General features: G+C 33.8%; 1 protein-coding gene across 4 annotated transcripts in view; it reads left to right on the top strand.

Annotated features, from left to right (window-relative positions):
* CCDC91 (coiled-coil domain containing 91) overlaps nucleotides 1-19,826 on the top strand; it is a 355,649-nt gene that overhangs the window by 189,403 nt on the left and 146,420 nt on the right. For all 4 annotated transcript variants that reach the window (XM_053556723.1, XM_053556721.1, XM_053556724.1 and 1 more), the window contains one exon: nucleotides 18,691-18,798. In XM_053556723.1, coding sequence (XP_053412698.1) covers nucleotides 18,691-18,798 — 108 coding nt within the window. The remainder of the gene's footprint in view (nucleotides 1-18,690; nucleotides 18,799-19,826) is intronic.

Here is a 19,826-nt window from a genome sequence, read left to right as displayed (position 1 = left end):
GAAAAGGAAATGAGTATTGCAAAGTTAATAGTTAAGCCTTGATAATAATAATTATCATATTATTATCACCATCATCATCATCATTATTATCTTTTTTTTTTTTTTTGAGACTGAGTCTCATTATGTCACCCTCGGTAGAGTGCTGTGGTGTCCAACCCGCCACCTCAGTGTATGTGACTGGCACCGTAACCACTGTGCTATGGGGGCTGAGCCCATCATTATTTTCTTTAACATTTCAGTTTTCTAACATAACAATTGATATGCCTTTTTATTATTTTATAGCTGATTGTTAAGTAGTTTACTTCTCAGAATAATACAATATAGATTTTATTTCAATCTCTTTATAATATTCATTTAAGAGAAAAAAATAGTAGCCCAGCTCTTTACCAGGGCTTCTGTTTAAAAGCCAGCATTCTTTGTCTATTTAGAAAATAAATAACTAATGCAGATTAATAAAAAGGACATATGAAATTCTGTTCAAGTATAGAAGAAAACCTAAAACCACCCTAATGTGCCTCATCCAATTTTTCCCATATTGTTTACTTTTTTTTTTTTTTTTTGAAACAGAGTCTCACTTCTTGCCCTCGATAGAGTGCTCTGGCATTACAGCTCACAGCAACCTCAAATTCTTGGGCTCAAGCAATTCTCTTGTTTTAGTCTCTTGAGTAGCTGGGACTATAGGCGCCCACCACAATGCCTGACTATTTTTACAGAAAGGGTCTCGCTCTTGTGACAGCTGGTCTGGAGCCTTTGAGGTCGGGTGATCCACCTGCCTTGGCTTCCCAGAGTGCTATGATTACAGGCCTGAGCCACCGCGCCTGGCCCCATACTGTTTACTTAATTTTGTCTACCTTTTCTTTTCTGTCATTATTGTTTAAAAACTTTTATTCTGATAATTAACAACAGTATAGTAAATTTTGACCATGGAAGATTTTCCAGAGAAGCATGATATATCTAAGTTTGTTTACCTAACATAAGAATTTGCCTCTACATGTTTAACAGGGGTTTATATAACAATACTACACTATTGTGGGGAGGATTGTCATTTTTCTACATGTGTACTGGCTCAGACTTCAGAGGTTCTTCATGTCTGTAGTTTTGTATATTAAATATTACTATTTTAGTCATGATGTAGAATACCTTTATTTTTTAAAAAATTATCAGTAGTTATATTAGCCTGAAGTTTTTTTCTTTTAAGACACATTCAAGAGTTGTCATCTGGCGGTGCCCATAGCTCCATGGTTAGGGCGCCCGTCATATACACCGAGGGTGGAGGGTTTGAGCCTAGCCTGGGCCTGCTAAACAACAATGTCAACTGCAACAAAAAAATAGCTGGGTATTGTGGCCGGTGTCGGTAGTCCCAGCTACTTGGGAGGCTGAAGCAAGAGAATCGCTTAAGCCTAGGAATTTGAGATTGCTGTGAGCTGTGACACCACAGCAATCTACTGAGGGTGACATACTGAGACTCTGTCTCAAAAACAAACAAAAAACAATAGGTTATTTTAACCTTTTTGTTCTCAACTTTTGTCGCACATAATAAATTATTTTTTAAAAACTTATTTACTAGAGTGGTTTTCTGCTGAAATTCTCAATCTATGATCATAGGTGGGACATAGGCATCTTTTTTTTTTAAGTTCCATAAGTTATTCTGCTACCTACAGGGAATTTTTAACCAATGTGTTATCCCTCACATTTATTTGTCCATCAATATATTCTATTTCAGCTGTTGCCATTTGTCTGATTTTTATCTCTTATGACTGTCAAGTTGTGTGGGTGTGTGTGCATGTTAGTGTTTGTGTGTGTAGTTTCATATATCTCATTGAAATCTTTGGAAGTTTTTCTAAAATAAGATGAAAAAAACAAATTCTAACAAAAACTAAATGAGTGTTGGATGGACTGCTGTCTGTTTTAGAGTTAAGAAAAAAGTGTGTTTTTTTTTTTTAATGGCTGAATAGTATTCCATGGTATACATATACCACAGCTTGTTAATCCATTCCTGGGTTGGTGGGCATTTAGGCTCTTTCCACATTTTGGCGATTGTAAATTGAGCTGCAATAAACAGTCTAGTACAAGTGTCCTTATGATAAAAGGATTTTTTTCCTTCTGGGTAGATGCCCAGTAATGGGATTGCAGGATCGAATAGGAGGTCTAGGTTGAGTGCTTTGAGGTTTCTCCATACTTCCTTCCAGAAAGGTTGTACTAGTTTGCAGTCCCACCAGCAGTGTAAAAGTGTTCCCTTCTCTCCACATCCACGCCAGCATCTGCAGTTTTGAGATTTTGTGATGTGGGCCATTCTCACTGGGGTTAGATGATATCTCAGGGTTGTTTTGATTTGCATTTCTCTAATATATAGAGATGATGAACATTTTTTCATGTGTTTGTTAGCCATTCGTCTGTCGTCTTTAGAGAAAGTTCTATTCATGTCTCTTGCCCATTGATATACGGGATTGTTGGCTTTTTTCATGTGGATTAATTTGAGTTCTCTATAGATCCTGGTTATCAAGCTTTTGTCTGATTGAAAATATGCAAATATCCTTTCCCATTGTGTAGGTTGTCTCTTTTTGCTTTGGTTATTGTCTCCTTAGCTGTACAGAAGCTTTTCAGTTTAATGAAGTCCCATTTGTTTATTTTTGTTGTTGCAATTGCCATGGCAGTCTTCTTCATGAAGTCTTTCCCCAGGCCAATATCTTCCAGTGTTTTTCCTATGCTTTCTTTGAGGATTTTTATTGTTTCATGCCTTAAATTTAAGTCCTTTATCCATCTTGAGTCAATTTTTGTGAGTGGGGAAAGGTGTGGGTCCAGTTTCAGTCTTTTACATGTAGACATCCAGTTCTCCCAACACCATTTATTGAATAGGGAGTCTTTCCCCCAAGGTAAGTTCTTGTTTGGTTTATCGAAGATTAGGTGGTTGTAAGATGTTAGTTTCATTTCTTGGTTTTCAATTCGATTCCAAGTGTCTATGTCTCTGTTTTTGTGCCAGTACCATGCTGTCTTGAGCACTATGGCTTTGTAGTACAGACTAAAATCTGGTATGCTGATGCCCCCAGCTTTATTTTTGTTACTAAGAACTGCCTTAGCTATACGGGGTTTTTTCCGGTTCCATACAAAACGCAGAATCATTTTTTCCAAATCTTGAAAGTACAATGTAGGTACTTTGATAGGAATGGCATTGAATAGGTAGATTGCTTTGGGAAGTATAGACATTTTAACAATGTTGATTCTTCCCATCCATGAGCATAGTATGTTCTTTGTTAATATCCTCTGCTATTTCCTTTCTGAGGATTTCATAGTTTTCTTTATAGAGGTCCTTCACCTCCTTCGTTAGGTATATTCCTAGGTATTTCATTTTCTTTGAAACTATGGTGAAGGGAGTTGTGTCCTTAATTAGCTTCTCATCTTGACTGTTATTGGTGTATACAAAGGCTACTGACTTGTGGACATTGATTTTATATCCTGAAACATTACTGTATTTTTTGATGACTTCTAGGAGTCTTGTGGTTGAGTCTTTGGGATTCTCTGAGTATAAGATCATGTCGTCAGCAAAGAGGGAGAGTTTGACCTCCTCTGCTCCCATTTGGATTCCCTTTATTTCCTTGTCTTGCCTAATTGTATTGGCTAGAACTTCCAGCACTATGTCGAATAGTAAAGGTGACAGAGGACAACCTTGTCTGGTTCCAGTTCTAAGAGGAAAAGCTTTCAGTTTTACTCCATTCAGTAAAATATTGGCTGTGGGTTTGTCATAGATAGCTTCAATCAGTTTTAGAAATGTGCCACCTATGCCTATACTCTTCAGTGTTCTAATTAGAAAAGGATGCTGGATTTTATCAAATGCTTTTTCTGCATCTATTGAGAGGATCATGTGATCTTTATTTTTGCCTCTGTTAATATGGTGGATAACGTTTATGGACTTGCATATGTTAAACCAGCCTTGCATCCCTGGGATGAAGCCTACTTGATCATGATGAATGACTTTTTTGATGATAAGCTGTAATCTGTTGGCTAGGATTTTGTTGAGAATTTTTCCGTCTATATTCATGAGTGAGATTGGTCTGAAATTCTCCTTTTTGTTTGGGTCTTTTCCTGTTTTTGGTATCAGGGTGATGTTTGCTTCATAGAATGTGTTGGGGAAGATTCCTTCTTCCTCAGTTTTTTGGAATAATTTCTGCAGTACAGGAATAAGCTCTTCCTTGAAGGTTTGATAGAATTCTGGAGTGAAGCCATCTGGACCAGGGCATTTTTTAGTTGGAAGCTTTTTTATTGTTTCTTTGATCTCAGTGCTTGAAATTGGTCTGTTCAGGAGGTCTATTTCTTCCTGGCTAAGTCTAGGGAGAGGGTGTGATTCCCAATATTGATCCATTTCCTTCACATTGTCAAATTTCTGGGCATAGAGTTTCTGGTAGTATTCAGAGATGATCTCTTGTATCTCTGTGGGATCAGTTGTTATTTCCCCTTTATCGTTTCTGATTGAGGTTACTAGAGATTTTACTTTTCTATTTCTAGTTAGTCTGGCCAATGGTTTATCTATTTTATTTATTTTTTCAAAAAACTAACTCCTTGTTTCATTAATTTTCTGAATGATTCTTTTGTTTTCAATTTCATTGATCTCTGATTTGATTTTGGATATTTCTTTTCTTCTACTGAGTTTAGGCTTAGATTGTTCTAAGCCTAAAATGGAGACTTTACGTCCTTCGTATTAACCTGGATGGAAGTGGAAGACATTATTCTTAGTAAAGCATCACAAGAATGGAGAAGCATGAATCCTATGTACTCAATCTTGATATGAGGACAATTAATGACAATTATGGTTATGGGGGGGGAAGCAGAAAGAGGGAAGGAGGGAGGGGGGTGGGGCCTTGGTGTGTGTCACACTTTATGGGGGCAAGACATGATTGCAAGAGGGACTTTACCTAACAATTGCAATCAGTGTAACTGGCTTATTGTACCCTCAATGAATCCCCAACAATAAAAAAAAACAAAAAAGAAAAAAGAAAAAAGTGTGTTTTCGCTAAGAAACAAAAATTTGTCCTACTTCAAGATTAAAAAAACAAAAAGCTTATTTCTAGTTTTCCTCGATGGTGGGATAAGTGATCACAGAAAGAAAATATTCTTTTTTTTTTTTTGCTAAGGGTAATTGTTTTTTTTTTTCTTTTTGGGGATTGAGGGTACAGAGAACGAGGTTACATTGATTGCATTTGTTAGGTAAAGTCCCTCTTATAATTGTGTCCCGCCTCCAAGAGGTGTGTCACACCTTGTGAGTCCCCATTGCCCTTCCTCCTTCCCTTTCTCTGCTCCCCCATTCCCCACTCCCACCATAGTGGAGGATTGTTATAATAGTGTAGAGGGACTATCATAGAAAGTCATACATGGAAAGAATACAGGCACATTTGTTAAAATAGATATAATTTTAAAACTTAAGGAATATGGTGAAGGGTCTTTTTAAAGTGAAAGTATCCTCTTTCATAGATGTATTTCCTTGTGTTTCTGTCCACAGATATTTCCGTATACATCTATTCAGTAAATACAGTGCTTGAGGTAAAATAATTTTAAAATCAGGCAGCGCCTGTGGCTCAGTGAGTAGGATGCTGGCCCCATATACCAAGGGTGGCGAGTTCAAACTCGGCCTTGGCCAAACTGCAACAAAAAAATAGTCAGGCATTGTGGCGGGCACCTGTAGTCCCAGCTACTTGGGAGGCTGAGGCAAGAGAATTGCCTAAGCCCAGGAGTGAGCTGTGATGCCACGGCACTCTACTGAGGGCAATAAAGTGAGACTCTGTCTCTACAAAAAAAAATTTTTTTTTAATTAAGCAGTTCTAAAAATGACTTGTCTTTTCATCCTAAATAACTTTTTGGAATAATTTTCCAAAGGGAGTATTTAGTTGACTCAATCAGTGTGTTAAAATCCAAAGTCAAAATTCCCGCTAACACAATATAATATTGAGTGGAAAGCACTCATGAAATTAAATTAAACATGTTGTTTTTATTTTATTTTGCTTTGAGCTCAGTTCATTAAAATTTCCAGCTTGACATAAATAATATATGAACATATTTTTAGGTTAAAATATTTATTTTCCTGCTGTTTAAAGAATCTTTTTCAGGGCAATAAGAGCAGTCTCCTCCCTTCTTTTTATTTGCTTATTTGTTTAGAAAAAATGGCTTTGTCATTTGAAACGTGTGTGTGTGTGTGTGTGTGTGTGTATATACACATGCATATTATAAAATATTCACATATTATAAAATTTCATTCTGTAGTAACATTTACAAGTTATTTTCTTGGTTATGGCTCATCTTGTTTTTTGATTAAATCCTATTCTCTGTTTTTGTTGTTTAAACATAAGGGATTTAGCCATTTTGCAAATCATCAGTTAGGAGAAGTATTGAAACATTATAGAAGTTTGATATAGTTGACATATTAGCAAAAACTTGGATTTGAAAAATAGTATAAAAAGGCAAAAAAGAAATGCAGTTTGGTTTAATATTTCTGTGCAAGCAACAAATAAATTAAAACTATAATGATTTAGAGGTGTATTAAATGTTCCTTGGCTTATTTGTGGTTGCCTAAACTATACTTTTTCTGTGTCCTTGTTGGTCACCACCTTCATCTTGGAACTAGAGAGCTTTTAATATCTTTTCCTCAAACTCTAAGGCTTTATTTTCTCCTTTGGTGTTTTGTTTGTGCACATTTGGCTAAGTGGAATATATTTAACTACTTATCCTTATAGGTAGATATACCACAAGTAGGCATACAGAACACACACCCATTTTCCTTTGCACTCTTTGTTTCTGAAGCATTACTACATTAGTGATTTTTTTTAATTCTGGGTATTTCAATCCAGATGCCAAAACCAGTTAGTGCCGGGCACTTGAATAGAGCTTATAAATACTATTTTAAAAGAAACCAAGGAAAGAGCAGACTTTTCTACATTCTTATTTAATGAAGAGAATTTTCTGACATAATTTTTCTTCCTCTTATATTTAAATATTAGGGTATTGAATCAGATACAGTGAAGTTTTAATTTAATAGGCACATATAAGGTTAGTTGCAGTTAAAATGATGTAAAATTGCTATATAAGTTTCTATGAAATAAACTTGATTAAAATTCTTAATATACTAATTTTTGTGTTAAATAACCTTTGTTTTATTTAGAATGTTGTCTTCTGGGCATTTTCTGAAAAGGTCATATTTGCCTTAAATACCTTTTGGTAGGAATTGTTTTAATTTTTAGCATTCTAACATGTTATATTCTAGCTTAGGTTGCTGTACTTTATTTTTTAAAAGCATTTACATGCTCGTGTTTTATTTGAACTCTTGAATTGTTTGTACTGTTTTTATAAAAAAGAACATATTACATTTAGGAGACCAATTTTTCCCAGGGTGTAGAATTACTTGTATAAAGTTCTTTCCCAAGGAGGGAGAAATAGCTTTATTTTCTCTTCTTTTGATTTTTCTCCTGATCAGATATTGTTGTTTTTTTTTTTTGTTTTGTTTAAAGATAAATAAAAATTAAGATGTGTGAGACCTGACATTATAACTTTATTTGAATCCCACCATTTTGTTAGCCTGAAGGTATGAAATAAATTTACAGTTTTAGTTATTTGATTGAACAAGGATTCTCATAAATTCCAGCTTTTATCATATGATCAGATTTTTCCTGGACAAATAAAGATGTCTGCTATTGCCAATAGAGTTCGGCCTAATGGCATGCTAGATACTAGTGATTCGTTTGGAGCTAGATACTTGGCTTGTCTGTTCTTATCCCTCCCACCAAACTTATCCTCAGTGGAGGATTGAGAAAGGTTTGGTAGTTGCAAATAGTTTTTGTGTGCCTCTGAGTTTCCAGGGCTAAGCCAGAATTTTGCATGCAAGGCTATTCTTGTGGTTTTTCTGTCCAGGCCAAAACCAAAAGGCACTGGAAGCCTTGCAAGAAAACTTGTTCTAATATAGATTTATGGCTTGCATTTATGTTGTAAATGATCATTAGCCTGATAGTCACTGGAATGCAGAGAAAGACTTCATTCTGTATTGAAGATACAAATTTCAAATTTTTGCTCTATAGCAAACCTTTAAAAAGAACTCCAAAATTAAAAATAACTTTATAATTAGTAGACTTTATTTAGTTAGTTGTTTTATAAAACATGTAAGACCTACCTTACCCTTTATATATTTCTTACCTTTGAAAAAACATTTTAAATATTATGGCGTCCTTTCTATACTACATCAGGTTAATATTTGTGACTAATATTGGCCAGACTTAAAAATTGTGTTGATATCAATACTATTCTATCAAAATATATATTATTGACTAATTATACATTTCTGCTTATTATCATAAGAACTCAGGCTACTCTATCATTAGTTATAATATTGTTTCTTCATTTTGACCTGATTGAGGCTGAACCTGTTTTAATGAAGTTATTTTATTTTTTTGGCACCTGCCACAATGCCCGGCTATTTTTTGTTGCAGTTTGGCCGGGCCGGGTTTGAACCCGTCACTCTTGGTAAATGGGGCTGGTGCCCTACCCACTGAGCCACAGGCGCCGCCCAGCTTACGTTTACTTCAGTGTTTAATATTAGAAGTGTTTGTTTGAGTCTTAAGTTAGAAGTTTGGTGATGTTTTGTGACCAGAAATATGCTGTAGGAATTTAACTCTTGTTTACATGTGTATGAATTAGTCTGTGGCAAAATTGGTTATGTTATTTGTTGCACTTAAAGTCACAGTTTCCAAGAACATGAAGAGAGAATTTACTGAACGTACACACACACATAAATGAGATAAGTCTGCAATTTCATAAAATAGTTTTAAGAAACATATATCAGTTGTGTTTTAGGTAATACATTACCCTTGATTCAATACTTAATGCCCCTGAACTGTTGCGTGAATGTCTCCCAATTGATCGATGATGCAGAGAAAAGAGTCCTGCAGTGAAATAGTCTGAGTAACAAGGAGGACCCCTTACACTCTCATGGCAAGTGGCCTTGATGGAGTTTTTGTACTCAACATATTTCTATTTTAGAAATGGTGTTGTTGGACTGATTATATAGTAGTATCTGTAAAGATTATATTTCTTACATCCAGGTCTATCTAGATTCAGGCATTTTCAATTTTACATAGTATCCGAAAAGCACTATTTTAGACTTTAGGAAAAAAGTTAATGTGTGTATTCTACAGATTTGTTCTTATTTATTAGCTATCAATGGTGTAGGTAATAAAAAGCAGCATACCATGGTGGTTATAGGCAAAGAAAATGAACCAGTAAAAATTAAATATTCTTCTATTCATTAAATTTTCTATGTCCAAGTGAGGGTATGTATGCAGAAATCTGTTTGTAAAGATGAAGATCTGTAACAATCTACTTTTAATTTCTTGCCTATTTAAAAAATACTGAGAAAAATTGGTGCATTTACTATTTATTCTGAAATATTTATAGCAAACTGAGAAGGAGAGCAGAGGTATTATATCCAATAACATTTGGAAGAATAGCATTTTTACATGTTTGTTTCATTTCTGATTGTAAGCTATTATCAAAATGGAGAACTACTTTTGATTTTAGTCCATATGGTCTCGGTAATCAACTTTAGGAAAACTTGAGACATAGAATAATGATTTTATACCAAGGATAAAGTATTTAGCGGATGAGATGTTTTGCCTTGTTCAGATCCTTATTTTTTGTCGTGGTAACATAACATGCAATGCAAAATTCAAGGATACGGAACTATGTATTATTCCCATTGCTGTCAGGCAGCAGTGTCCTCTTCCCCCAAGGCTCTGTGTTTTCTAGAGTTGGGATAATTTGTGTAAAATTGTGACATTTCTTATTTGTAGTTAATTGATTGTCAAGTTGGTTTACCATATTGTGAAAGAAATTTCATTTGTAAATGATTTGTCTGATTTAGTACACTTTAGTCAGAGCACTAATGTCATAGTTTACATTATGTTGATATTTTAGAAGGATATTCATGTAGCCAAGTTTTTTGTAATCAGACCAGGGTAACAACCCAATTTGAGCTAGTGTAAGCCAGCAAGCAATACTTTGTGCCATCTCATAACAGTGAGGTACTTCCATGTTTGCTAGTATTACAACAGTTCCCGTAAGCTACTTTAATGACTTTTCTCCCAATATACAATCAAGTTAGAGCTTGGCTCTTCCAGAGGACCTCTGGTGACTGCTTCAGTTCTCAGATGGCATCTCTTCTGATTTTTGTAGTGCCTAAACCAATGGATTTCAATTATTTTATATATCACTCTTAATATAATCCTTTCTATAATATACTGTCAACTTCTAACTGGAAAAGAAACTAGTAGAACTATCTACAATTGTCCTTTAAGTTCACAAAATTATTGTTTTTATGAATAATACAAATGTAAAGGAAAATTTAGTCAATATTTTCTCTAATAAAATTGATTTAAATAAAACCTCTAGTCTCTTAATGTTAGTGATGGCTGTTCAGTATGAGCATAAGTTCTGATCTTTGAGGTCAATATTTAATAAATGGATCTCTATTAGTTTGGAAGAATATACTTACTATAATGGTCTTAAATCTAGTAATTAATAAAATATTGATTATAACTTCAGTACACGTAACATGAATTTCTTATGTCATAATTGAGGAATTTAGGTCTCAAAATCAGCAAATTATTAGAACAATCCTATTTCATTATCACCATTAATGTAAAGAATTAGATTTTCATCATTTAATAGAATTCCTTAATCATTGGCAGAGAACAAAATGTTATTCTTCCCATTAATTAGATGAGGAATCTGAGACTTAGGGAAATACAGTGCCTTGATCAAACACATACAAACAAACAGGGGGAATTAGATGTAAACCAAATCATTTAAGCCTGATTCAGGGTTCTATTCAACAAAATATACCACCTCTTTCGATAGTTAACATATGGGTATTTTAAAACAAATAGTTTTGACATCCACATGAGTTTCTTTCATCTCGTGGTCTCTGATTTTTTATTTCAGAAAATAAAGTGTGTAGGGCTTTACTTTATTAATAACCAGGTTCTTTGTTAATCCTATGAAAGATTATGAAGAGGCTGTTTCAGTCAGGGTTTTTTTTTTTTTTTCCTTTTTTTAAAAAAAAAATCCCCAGAAAAACCTGAAATTGTAGCTCTTATTGAAGTCACAAGGAACAATATTGTGGCATTTGAGGGAGAAGCATTTCCATATGGCGGATTTTCAGAAGGTTAAAGTATCTGGAAGGCAGACATGGAGAGTTTTTGTGCTGTACTTAATTTTAGAAACTTCTTAATTTTAATGTGTTGTCCATGGCACAAGAGAAATTTTCTCTGGGAGACTTTTGTGGTGTTTGAGGTAACAACTCTTATGTTACTAGATTCCCTTAACAACAAGGCCAACAGGAATGATTCCCTCTGTCTTAAAGATTTTCTTTGGCTTTCGTAGCCTCCGAAGAACTTCATAGCATGGCTAGACTGTATTGAATTTCCATGTTTAGACCTACACCCACCCATAATTTAACAGTTTCCTTTTAGAATTATATAGTACCACTGCATTATGACATAAATCCATAGAAAAACCTGAAATTCATTGCAATTCCAAAGGCTTGAGATATGTAATAGGATAAATTTTCAGCAGTCCCAGTATAACCTTGCTATTTTTCTTCCTTTTTAAATTAAGGAAAAAGGAAGGAAGAAATCTTTTGTTTCTCAATCTAATGTTTCTAAAATTTTAGGTAATAGTTTCTGTCCTGCTTTCTAAAAAGAAATTGGGTCAAATCTATTACTATCACTCCTCAAATTTACTCTTAAAAAGCATACACCTTCATTCTCCCCAAGGGTTGAGTTTATAGGTTCTGAGTGAATGTTGCATAATTTTTGCCATGCTGGATTGCAGGAGACTATGAATCTGGACTTGAATTTGGAACCAGACTTGAGTAAATGAAAATTGTAAATGCAGACTGAAGTCTTTGCACAGAGAATTATGCTCACTAGTCCTTTTTTATATTGTACTTTTAAGTAACTTCTTGATGATTGCTTTTAATCATGTTATTTGTTTTGTATCCCAACCAAATTTTTTAAAATGTCTAGATACGTTTTCAGAGATTCCTATTGTTTCTCCCTAATGCAACTACATCTATACCTCATGTGTGTTACTGTTTCACTGATCTAAACCCAACCCCGTTTTTAAAAAGAAGTGTGTGTGTGTGTGTGTGTGTGTGTGGTGTTCATGTCTGTGTAACGTAGAATCAAGCTTTTGGTTTCCTCTCTTGAAGTACAAGCAAACAAAGCTATAGGTTGAAGTTTTAGACCTCCAAATTGGCAAAATATATCTTTAATTAGACAAGCAGAATTAAGACAAATCAGTAACCATGAGCAACATTCAGAGCCAAATCTAGTCAGCTGCCATCATTTGGACACTCCTCATGTATATAGTCTTTGTTCCTGATAAAATGGAGAAGGTAGGTATTATAGAACAACTGTATGTTAATAGACAGTGTACAGATGAATATCAAGTATTATTAGATAGATAATATAGTAAATAGTAGTAAATGTATCTATAGCCCTTCTTATTAGGACATGGGAGAAAAAAACAACCTCACATAGATCTTATTAGAATGAACTCTTTCATTATCAGACAGGATAATTGCATTACTCCTAATTCTACAGTATGAAATGAAAGTTGTACATTAATTATAAATTTCTAGCTTCTTCTATTATGTGTAGCTCACAAAAGTCAGTGCTCCATATTTTCATTATCATAAGTTGTCCATTAATGGAGAAGGAGGAGATTTTTTTGGCCGGGGCTGGGTTTGAACCTGCCACCTCCAGCATATAGGACCGGCGCCCTACTCCTTGAGCCACAGGCGCCGCCCAAGAAGGAGGAGATTTTTAATAGTATTTGAGTACCTTTGGGACTTTACAACATTGTGTGAGGGCTTTTGAAAATATGTCAAATTATTGAAACTTGCTTGCCTAAAGCCTTTAGTGGCTTCTCACTGAATTAAAATGATAGTTTATTATGGCCCTATGTGATCCTGACCTGCTACTTTTCTGATCTCTGATTCACTTTTCAGGCATAGGCCTCAACAGGACTACAGTCCTTGTAAGGCATTTGTCCTACTTAAGGAACAAAAAGAAATCTAGTGTGGCTGTAGAAGCTTATGAAATTCCTGCACCCATGTAATCTGCACTGGCCTTTTTAAATAGTTCTTAAAATTATCAGCTTATTTCTACCCTAAACTTTGCATATTTTCTTCAATGGGAATGTTATTTTCTAAAAGTTTATATATGAAGAGTTTATTCTCTCCGGTGGCACCTCAACTCTATTTTTCTGTCTTCAGAGAACCCTTTATTGAGTACTTTTTCTGAAAAATTTCTCCTCCGCTATTGTTTCATTTTCGTTATTTTTATTTTGTTGATAGTTTGCAACACCATCAGAAATGATTTGCTTATTGCCTACTTTTAATTTTTTTTTTCTTCCTTGCCCTCTTCATCTCCTTGCCAATAATGTAAACTCAGGAAGGTAAGGCTCTTTTCTATTTCATTCACTCTGTATCCCCATTAACAATAACAGTGTCTGGAATAAAATGTGCACTCAATATGCATTTGTTGAATAAGTGAAGAATGAATGAATAATTGAGTGACTGATAAAAATGAGAATAGGTCCTTAATTCATGAGGAAAAAAATCTGCTTTAGTGAGTTAGAATAGGTAAGACAAGAAGGGAACCAAATGGTTGGAACTGAATTAAATTTCTTTGTTCTCTTGTGTCTTTTGATGTGATTTTGTACACATTTCTTAACCTCGGTGTCTGTATTTGCAAAACAGGTATGTAAAGTACAGAGAAAAAGATATTAATAGAAGAATGATTCAGTGAAATGACAAAGATCCATCTTTTTTTTTTTCTTTTGAGGCTAATGTGAGGATACAAACAACCAAATTTCAGTATTTGAATTTGTTAAGCAGAGTCCCTCTTGTAGTTATAACCTGCACCCAAAAGGTGTGCCATATACCCTACATTGTGCCTGTTCAGTGGGAGCACCCCAACCTTCTTCCCATTCCCACTCCCCCCAACATGAATTGAAGTGAGTTTTTCTCCTGTATGAATTAGATTGTCTCCTGACTTCATATTAGTATTGAGTATGTTATTTTTATAAATGTGTCTCAGTCAAGTAGGTTCTAATTTTTAATTACACACTTATAGTATGCTTGAAATTTTGAAGGAAATATTATGGCATGATAGTATAATATCCTTGAAAAATTGAGTATTTTACTTAAAAAGAAGGCTTACCCCAGAAGAAAACATAAAAAGTCCCTTCACAGTTTTAATATCCACTTTTCAGACACCTTTTAGTTTTGCTCAAAATGGAAAAAGTTAAAAAGAGAAGAAAAAGTTAGAAATACAGTTTTAAATAAAGTTAGAAAAAATCATGTTTGGACAGCAAATTCTGATATTTTTCTAAGAAAGGTGAGATTGTGCGTGATTTAAGATAATGCTGTACAATTATTTTCTGTATACTACTGTAGTCAATAAGCTGAACTAAGTGTATAATTACAGCTATAGTCAACATAAATGGTTTAATAATTTCTTTATGAGTAGACAAGTAATTGGGCTTGCCAAGCATGGTCCCTTTACTCAGGTGTCCAGTGTATTTGTAAAGTATCTTCTATGTGTCAGGTACTGTTGTAGGTACATTGAATATATCAGTGAGTTAAACAAGATTCCTATTCTCCCAGGGCTTCAAGTGGAGTGTTATGTTTACTATACATTTTGCTTTTAGCTTACCTCCATAGCTTTATATTTTCTCCATTTATAAGGTGACTTATTGATAGATAAAAATTTTTTAACTTTCAAAATAATCTAATGGCTTTTGCTCATAATTGGCTACACAGTGTTGCTTTGGAGTTACGTAATAAATACCAACATCATATTAATGTTTCACAGACCATCTGGCTCTTAACATAAATCTGTTCTGCAAATCTAGACAAGTGATTTAATTTGATGAAGTGCAATCAGATCTGTAACAATTGGGTATTTCAAGGAAGGAGAAACAGCTGTGGATCTATTGGGACAGTAGGCTCTACTGTGGATTACATTTTTTGGAAATAGAGTCTCACTCTGTGCCCTTGGTAGAGTGCTTTGGCATCATAACACACAGCAACCTCAAACTCTTAGGCTCAAGCAACCCTCTTACTTAAGCCTCAGGAGTAGCTGGGACTATAGGCACCCACTACAACTCCTCTGCTATTTTTAGAGATGGGGTCTCACACTTATTTAGGCTAGTCTTGAACTCCTGAGCTCAAGCAATCCATCCGCCTTGGCCTACCAGAGTGCTAGGATGCTCTACTTCTTTTATGTCACTTAAATTCCACCATATATTCAATTCCACTATAGAAATACACATCTATTGCTATGTATATTAGTTGGGGTGGTGGCATTTTATACTTCATGCCTTCACCCCCCCCATTGGTTTAATACTTGTGAATTTACTATATAACATGCTTGTGCTTCCTGGGATAGTCCTTCATACTATTTTATTCAGCGTGTGGAGTAGAAAGAATCGGTTTTTCTTGTCTAAAATAGTAACTTAAAAATTGAGCTCTTTGGTAGGGATTAAATATATTTAGGAACAATTTTGGTGTCTGGTTTGGTAGTTATCATTTGATGCTTAGTGAGCTTTCAATAAATATTAGTACTGTTCATATTATATATTCTCTTAATATTAGTTGATATTATATATTTTCTTAATATTAGATTTTTCTTAATCCAGACAAGGATCATCATTCATTAAATAACTACACATGTATTGTATTTGTGACTGTGCTCAAGGCACTTGGTAAGGAGCTGTGTGTGATACATTAAAGATGAGTGAGATACAGTTCTTGTACTAAAGGGATCAACAATCTTGTTCGTACCTTTAAAGTTATTCTTAAAGTGTATTAAATAGTTTTTCTCAAGTTAGTAAATTAAATTCCCTGGAATAATACTGTAAATCTTTGATAGAGCTCTACTCAGATGTAAATATGTTGAAAATCAATGAAACATTCCCTGTCTTTGCTTGTTTTCAATATATATCGGGATACATCTCGGTTTTTCTCCCACATACCTTGTGACAGTCCTAATGCTTTATGTGTGTTGAGAATAGTGTAAAATAGTTTAGAAAAGAAATTATTCTTTCATAGGTGTTCATATGTTGGATAGGCCTAAGGAATGTTTTCTTGAATTTGTTATCTATAGAGATAATCACAAAGGAAAGCAACAAATCGGTAAATGATAAGATTAATATTCATTTTTATACTTACACTTTGTGAGAAATTTAAAGACATTTATTGTGGCATATTACATATTAGAAGAGAAATATTCAGTTATGTAATAATAGAGCAAGCCATAAAAGCTGGTGACTAGTACCATCAATGTTTATTTGAGAGTATGCTCATAATGGCTAATCTAGTAATAGGGGTAGTTTTTGGAAATTATCTTTTTTTTTTTTTTTTATAGACAAAGTCTCACTTTCTTGCCCCCAGTAAAGTGCCATGGCTGGCACTCATGAGCTCAAGCAATCTACCCACCTCAGCCTCCCAGAATGCTGGATTACAGGTGTGATCCACTACGCCTGGCTGGAAATTATCTTACTTGCTTGGACTACATACAGCACTAATAATCCTACTGTTGCATAGTACAGGCCAAATTTGTAAGCTCCTTCTGCGGCATCCTGCATACTTCTATAGAATTTTTGTCTTTAATCTGAGACTGAACTCAATGAAGAAAGATTTAAAAAAGTAATTATGTACTTATCCTTAAATTTGTTTTATTGATGTCTGGATTCAAATGACTGAATGGGGTTAAAAAGAGACATTTGAATTATACATATAAGAGGCCAGTTACTCTTGCATTGCTTTTCTTTATGTCCCCAACCTCTGCTTTTGCTCTTAGTTAACTCATTATCCTCCTTAACATTGCAAAGAAAATGTGAGTATATGGCATGCAAGGTAATCACTAGAGAAAAAAATAACTTTTCAGGTTGTCTTAATTATAGAGAGAGAATATTATTTTTTATTAATTTACTTATCCTCCAAAGGATCTTATATACTAAAAATCACAACTGGACATTTAAATTATGAGGTTATTTGGAGCCCTTGCAAGTAGGAAGTGAAACAGTTCTTTCCATTAAGCAAAACAATTTTGTTATAGCCCACGTACCAAATAAGGATGCCATTTTTCTCTTTACAAAACATGCTGTGATTATTCCAAAGGAATGCTCTATATCATTCTTTCAATATTCCATAGTCTAACAAATCTTATATTTTGTTAAAGGTAAATTAGAGATTTTTTGTTTAGTCACAGCTTAAGAATATCAAGTTTTGGTGCTTTATGTAAAATAATCATTATGGAATATGTAGAAGATACCTAACTGTATGAAAGTAGTTCTACTAACCAGTTTCTTCTATTTTGATTAAACCTTAGAGCTTTATTCTTTACTGATTTACTAGTAGTTTTGTAGCTTCATATTGACAACTGAATTGTAAAAGCAGTAACATCATCAGACAGAATAATATTTGCAAAAGCAAGGTAATTATCTGAAAATTTCAAACTTATCCAGAAGTTTTAAAACTATTTAGTCTCAGTTTTAAAAATACATGCTTATTTATTTAGAATCATAATGCATGTTGTTTCCAACCAAGTAAATCTATTTTCAAAACAGAGATTAAGAGATTTGGCTGGTTTTTCTTTTCTTGTTGAATATGCCAATGGTCTGTTTTCTATAAGACATGTGTCTGTTTCAACTCACTATTTTGATTATGAGTGGTTTATTATCCAGATAGACCTTTAAAAATAGAATATTTGCTTGAGTTTTTATTATATATGGGTTAGTACATCTTTTAGATGATTTAGAACTTAATAAATAGCATTAAGATACTAGGAACATTGTCGTGTAACATATAAAGCTAAAAAAAAAGAAAAAAGATGATAATATTTTAAATATCTTCAATAAGGAAGTGAGTGGGTGGAGCTTCTTCAAATACTGATTTGGCTTTCCTTAAAACAGTGGTAATGTCTTTATAGTTAACTGACTTAAGTTCCAGCATGTATGCTACCCGGTTAAGTTTGTCTGGTCTCCCAGATTTTATTACTTTTTATGAATACTGCCTTGAGATTCTGACTTACACACTTAGACTTATACCTTTTCCCATTATGGGTGTGGACTTCCTGGGGGGCACTTCTTTCATGTTTGAAGTTGCTCAGAGTTTCCATCTGCTTTTACTTGACTTGTGGACTTGTGGTCTTGAAGATCATGCTTGGCCCATGGGATATTATAGTGTGCCGAGAGGATGTGGAGTTTTGTCAGCCAGTGAAATATGTCTGGCTTTTTTTTTTCTTTTTTTCAGCAGCTTTTATATGCTACTCATCCTGTGTGGTCTTCGTTGAAAACTGAATTTATATTTAACAGAACTACTCACTCTCTTTATCATCTTCTATGACTTGGCCTTTTTTTAAGGAGAAGGTGTGTGGAAGGAACATCTGAGCCAAAAAACTGTAATCTTGGCAATAGAAAAAAACCTAAAACCAAAAGCTTGAAGTAGTATAACATATAAATGTGCTTCAGTATTCACAAATACATATTTTGTAACGCAGAATAGTATAATATTTCAGATATGTACAACTGTCAAAAAAATTTCCAAGTTTTGTCTGTGATCCAAGTGACTTTTTTGCTTGTTTTTAGGCACTACTACAATCTTCAGTTAAGCAACAAGTCGAAGCTATTGAAAAACAGTACATTTCTGCAATTGAGAAACAAGCACACAAGTGTGAGGAGTTGCTAAATGTTCAGGTAATAAAATTGCATATCCATCATATATTTATGCTTGTCCCTGACTCTCCTCCCCTGAGAGCTTTATAACTGTTTATTCAGTTTTGTTCCATTTACTTTCCTTGGTGTATTTTGGAGAAAAAATATGCTTATGTAAACTCAAAGTTTGAGAATTTTATGATAGACTAAAAATAGGACTAAAAATCTAAAGTATATGGGTCTCTCCCAAATTATTAATCACTGTAATGTTAATTTCTAGGTTATAATAATATTTACCAACGGAAACAAAGAGATAAGTGACTATGAATGCATTATGGGACATTAATTATTTGTTGTGACTTGATTTATAAATAACATTTGAATTTTTAAAGCATTTATATATGTTTGAGTTACTTGTTGTTCCATATAAGCAGTGGTTTCTATTTGAATTTTGATATATATATTTTTTTCTTGATTTAGTATCTTAGAAGGCTTAAATGCCAGGATGCTTTACATTAAAAAATCAGTTGAGGAGAATTTATAAAAGAGGCATAGTATAAACAATGTATGCAAGAAGATCCTAGCAACAATTTTTTTAAAATACAAAACTTGGCAGATAAATCAACTTTATTTTGAAAGATCTACTTTATATTATGGAAAGAAAATTTACTAAGAATTAGAAAATAAGATTAGGCGTATAACTTAAATGGAGTTGTATAAATATGTCATCCCATACTCAAGGTTAGGGTCCCTTCTATGAAACATTTTTCTATGTCATTTTAATTAATGGCTTGAAAGAGTAATACATAAGGAATTTTACAAATTTGATGTAACAATTATGCTATTTGGATAGTGAAATACTGGGCTATCAGAGGTATGAAGTATATAACTATATGAATGGATTTAAAAATCTCCATTTAACCAGAAGAAATAAAATTATAGAACTATAAAATAGCATAAGGCATTTTTTTTTTTTTTTTGTAGAGACAGAGTCTCACTTTATGGCCCTCGGTAGAGTGCCATGGCATCACACAGCTCACAGCAACCTCCAACTCCTGGGCTTAAGTGAT

The sequence above is a fragment of the Nycticebus coucang genome, chromosome 12 (genome assembly GCF_027406575.1).
Source record: "Nycticebus coucang isolate mNycCou1 chromosome 12, mNycCou1.pri, whole genome shotgun sequence".
NCBI lineage: Eukaryota > Metazoa > Chordata > Mammalia > Primates > Lorisidae > Nycticebus > Nycticebus coucang.
The sequence above is the reverse complement of the archived record's forward strand: the minus strand, read 5'-3'. Positions and strand labels throughout refer to the sequence as shown.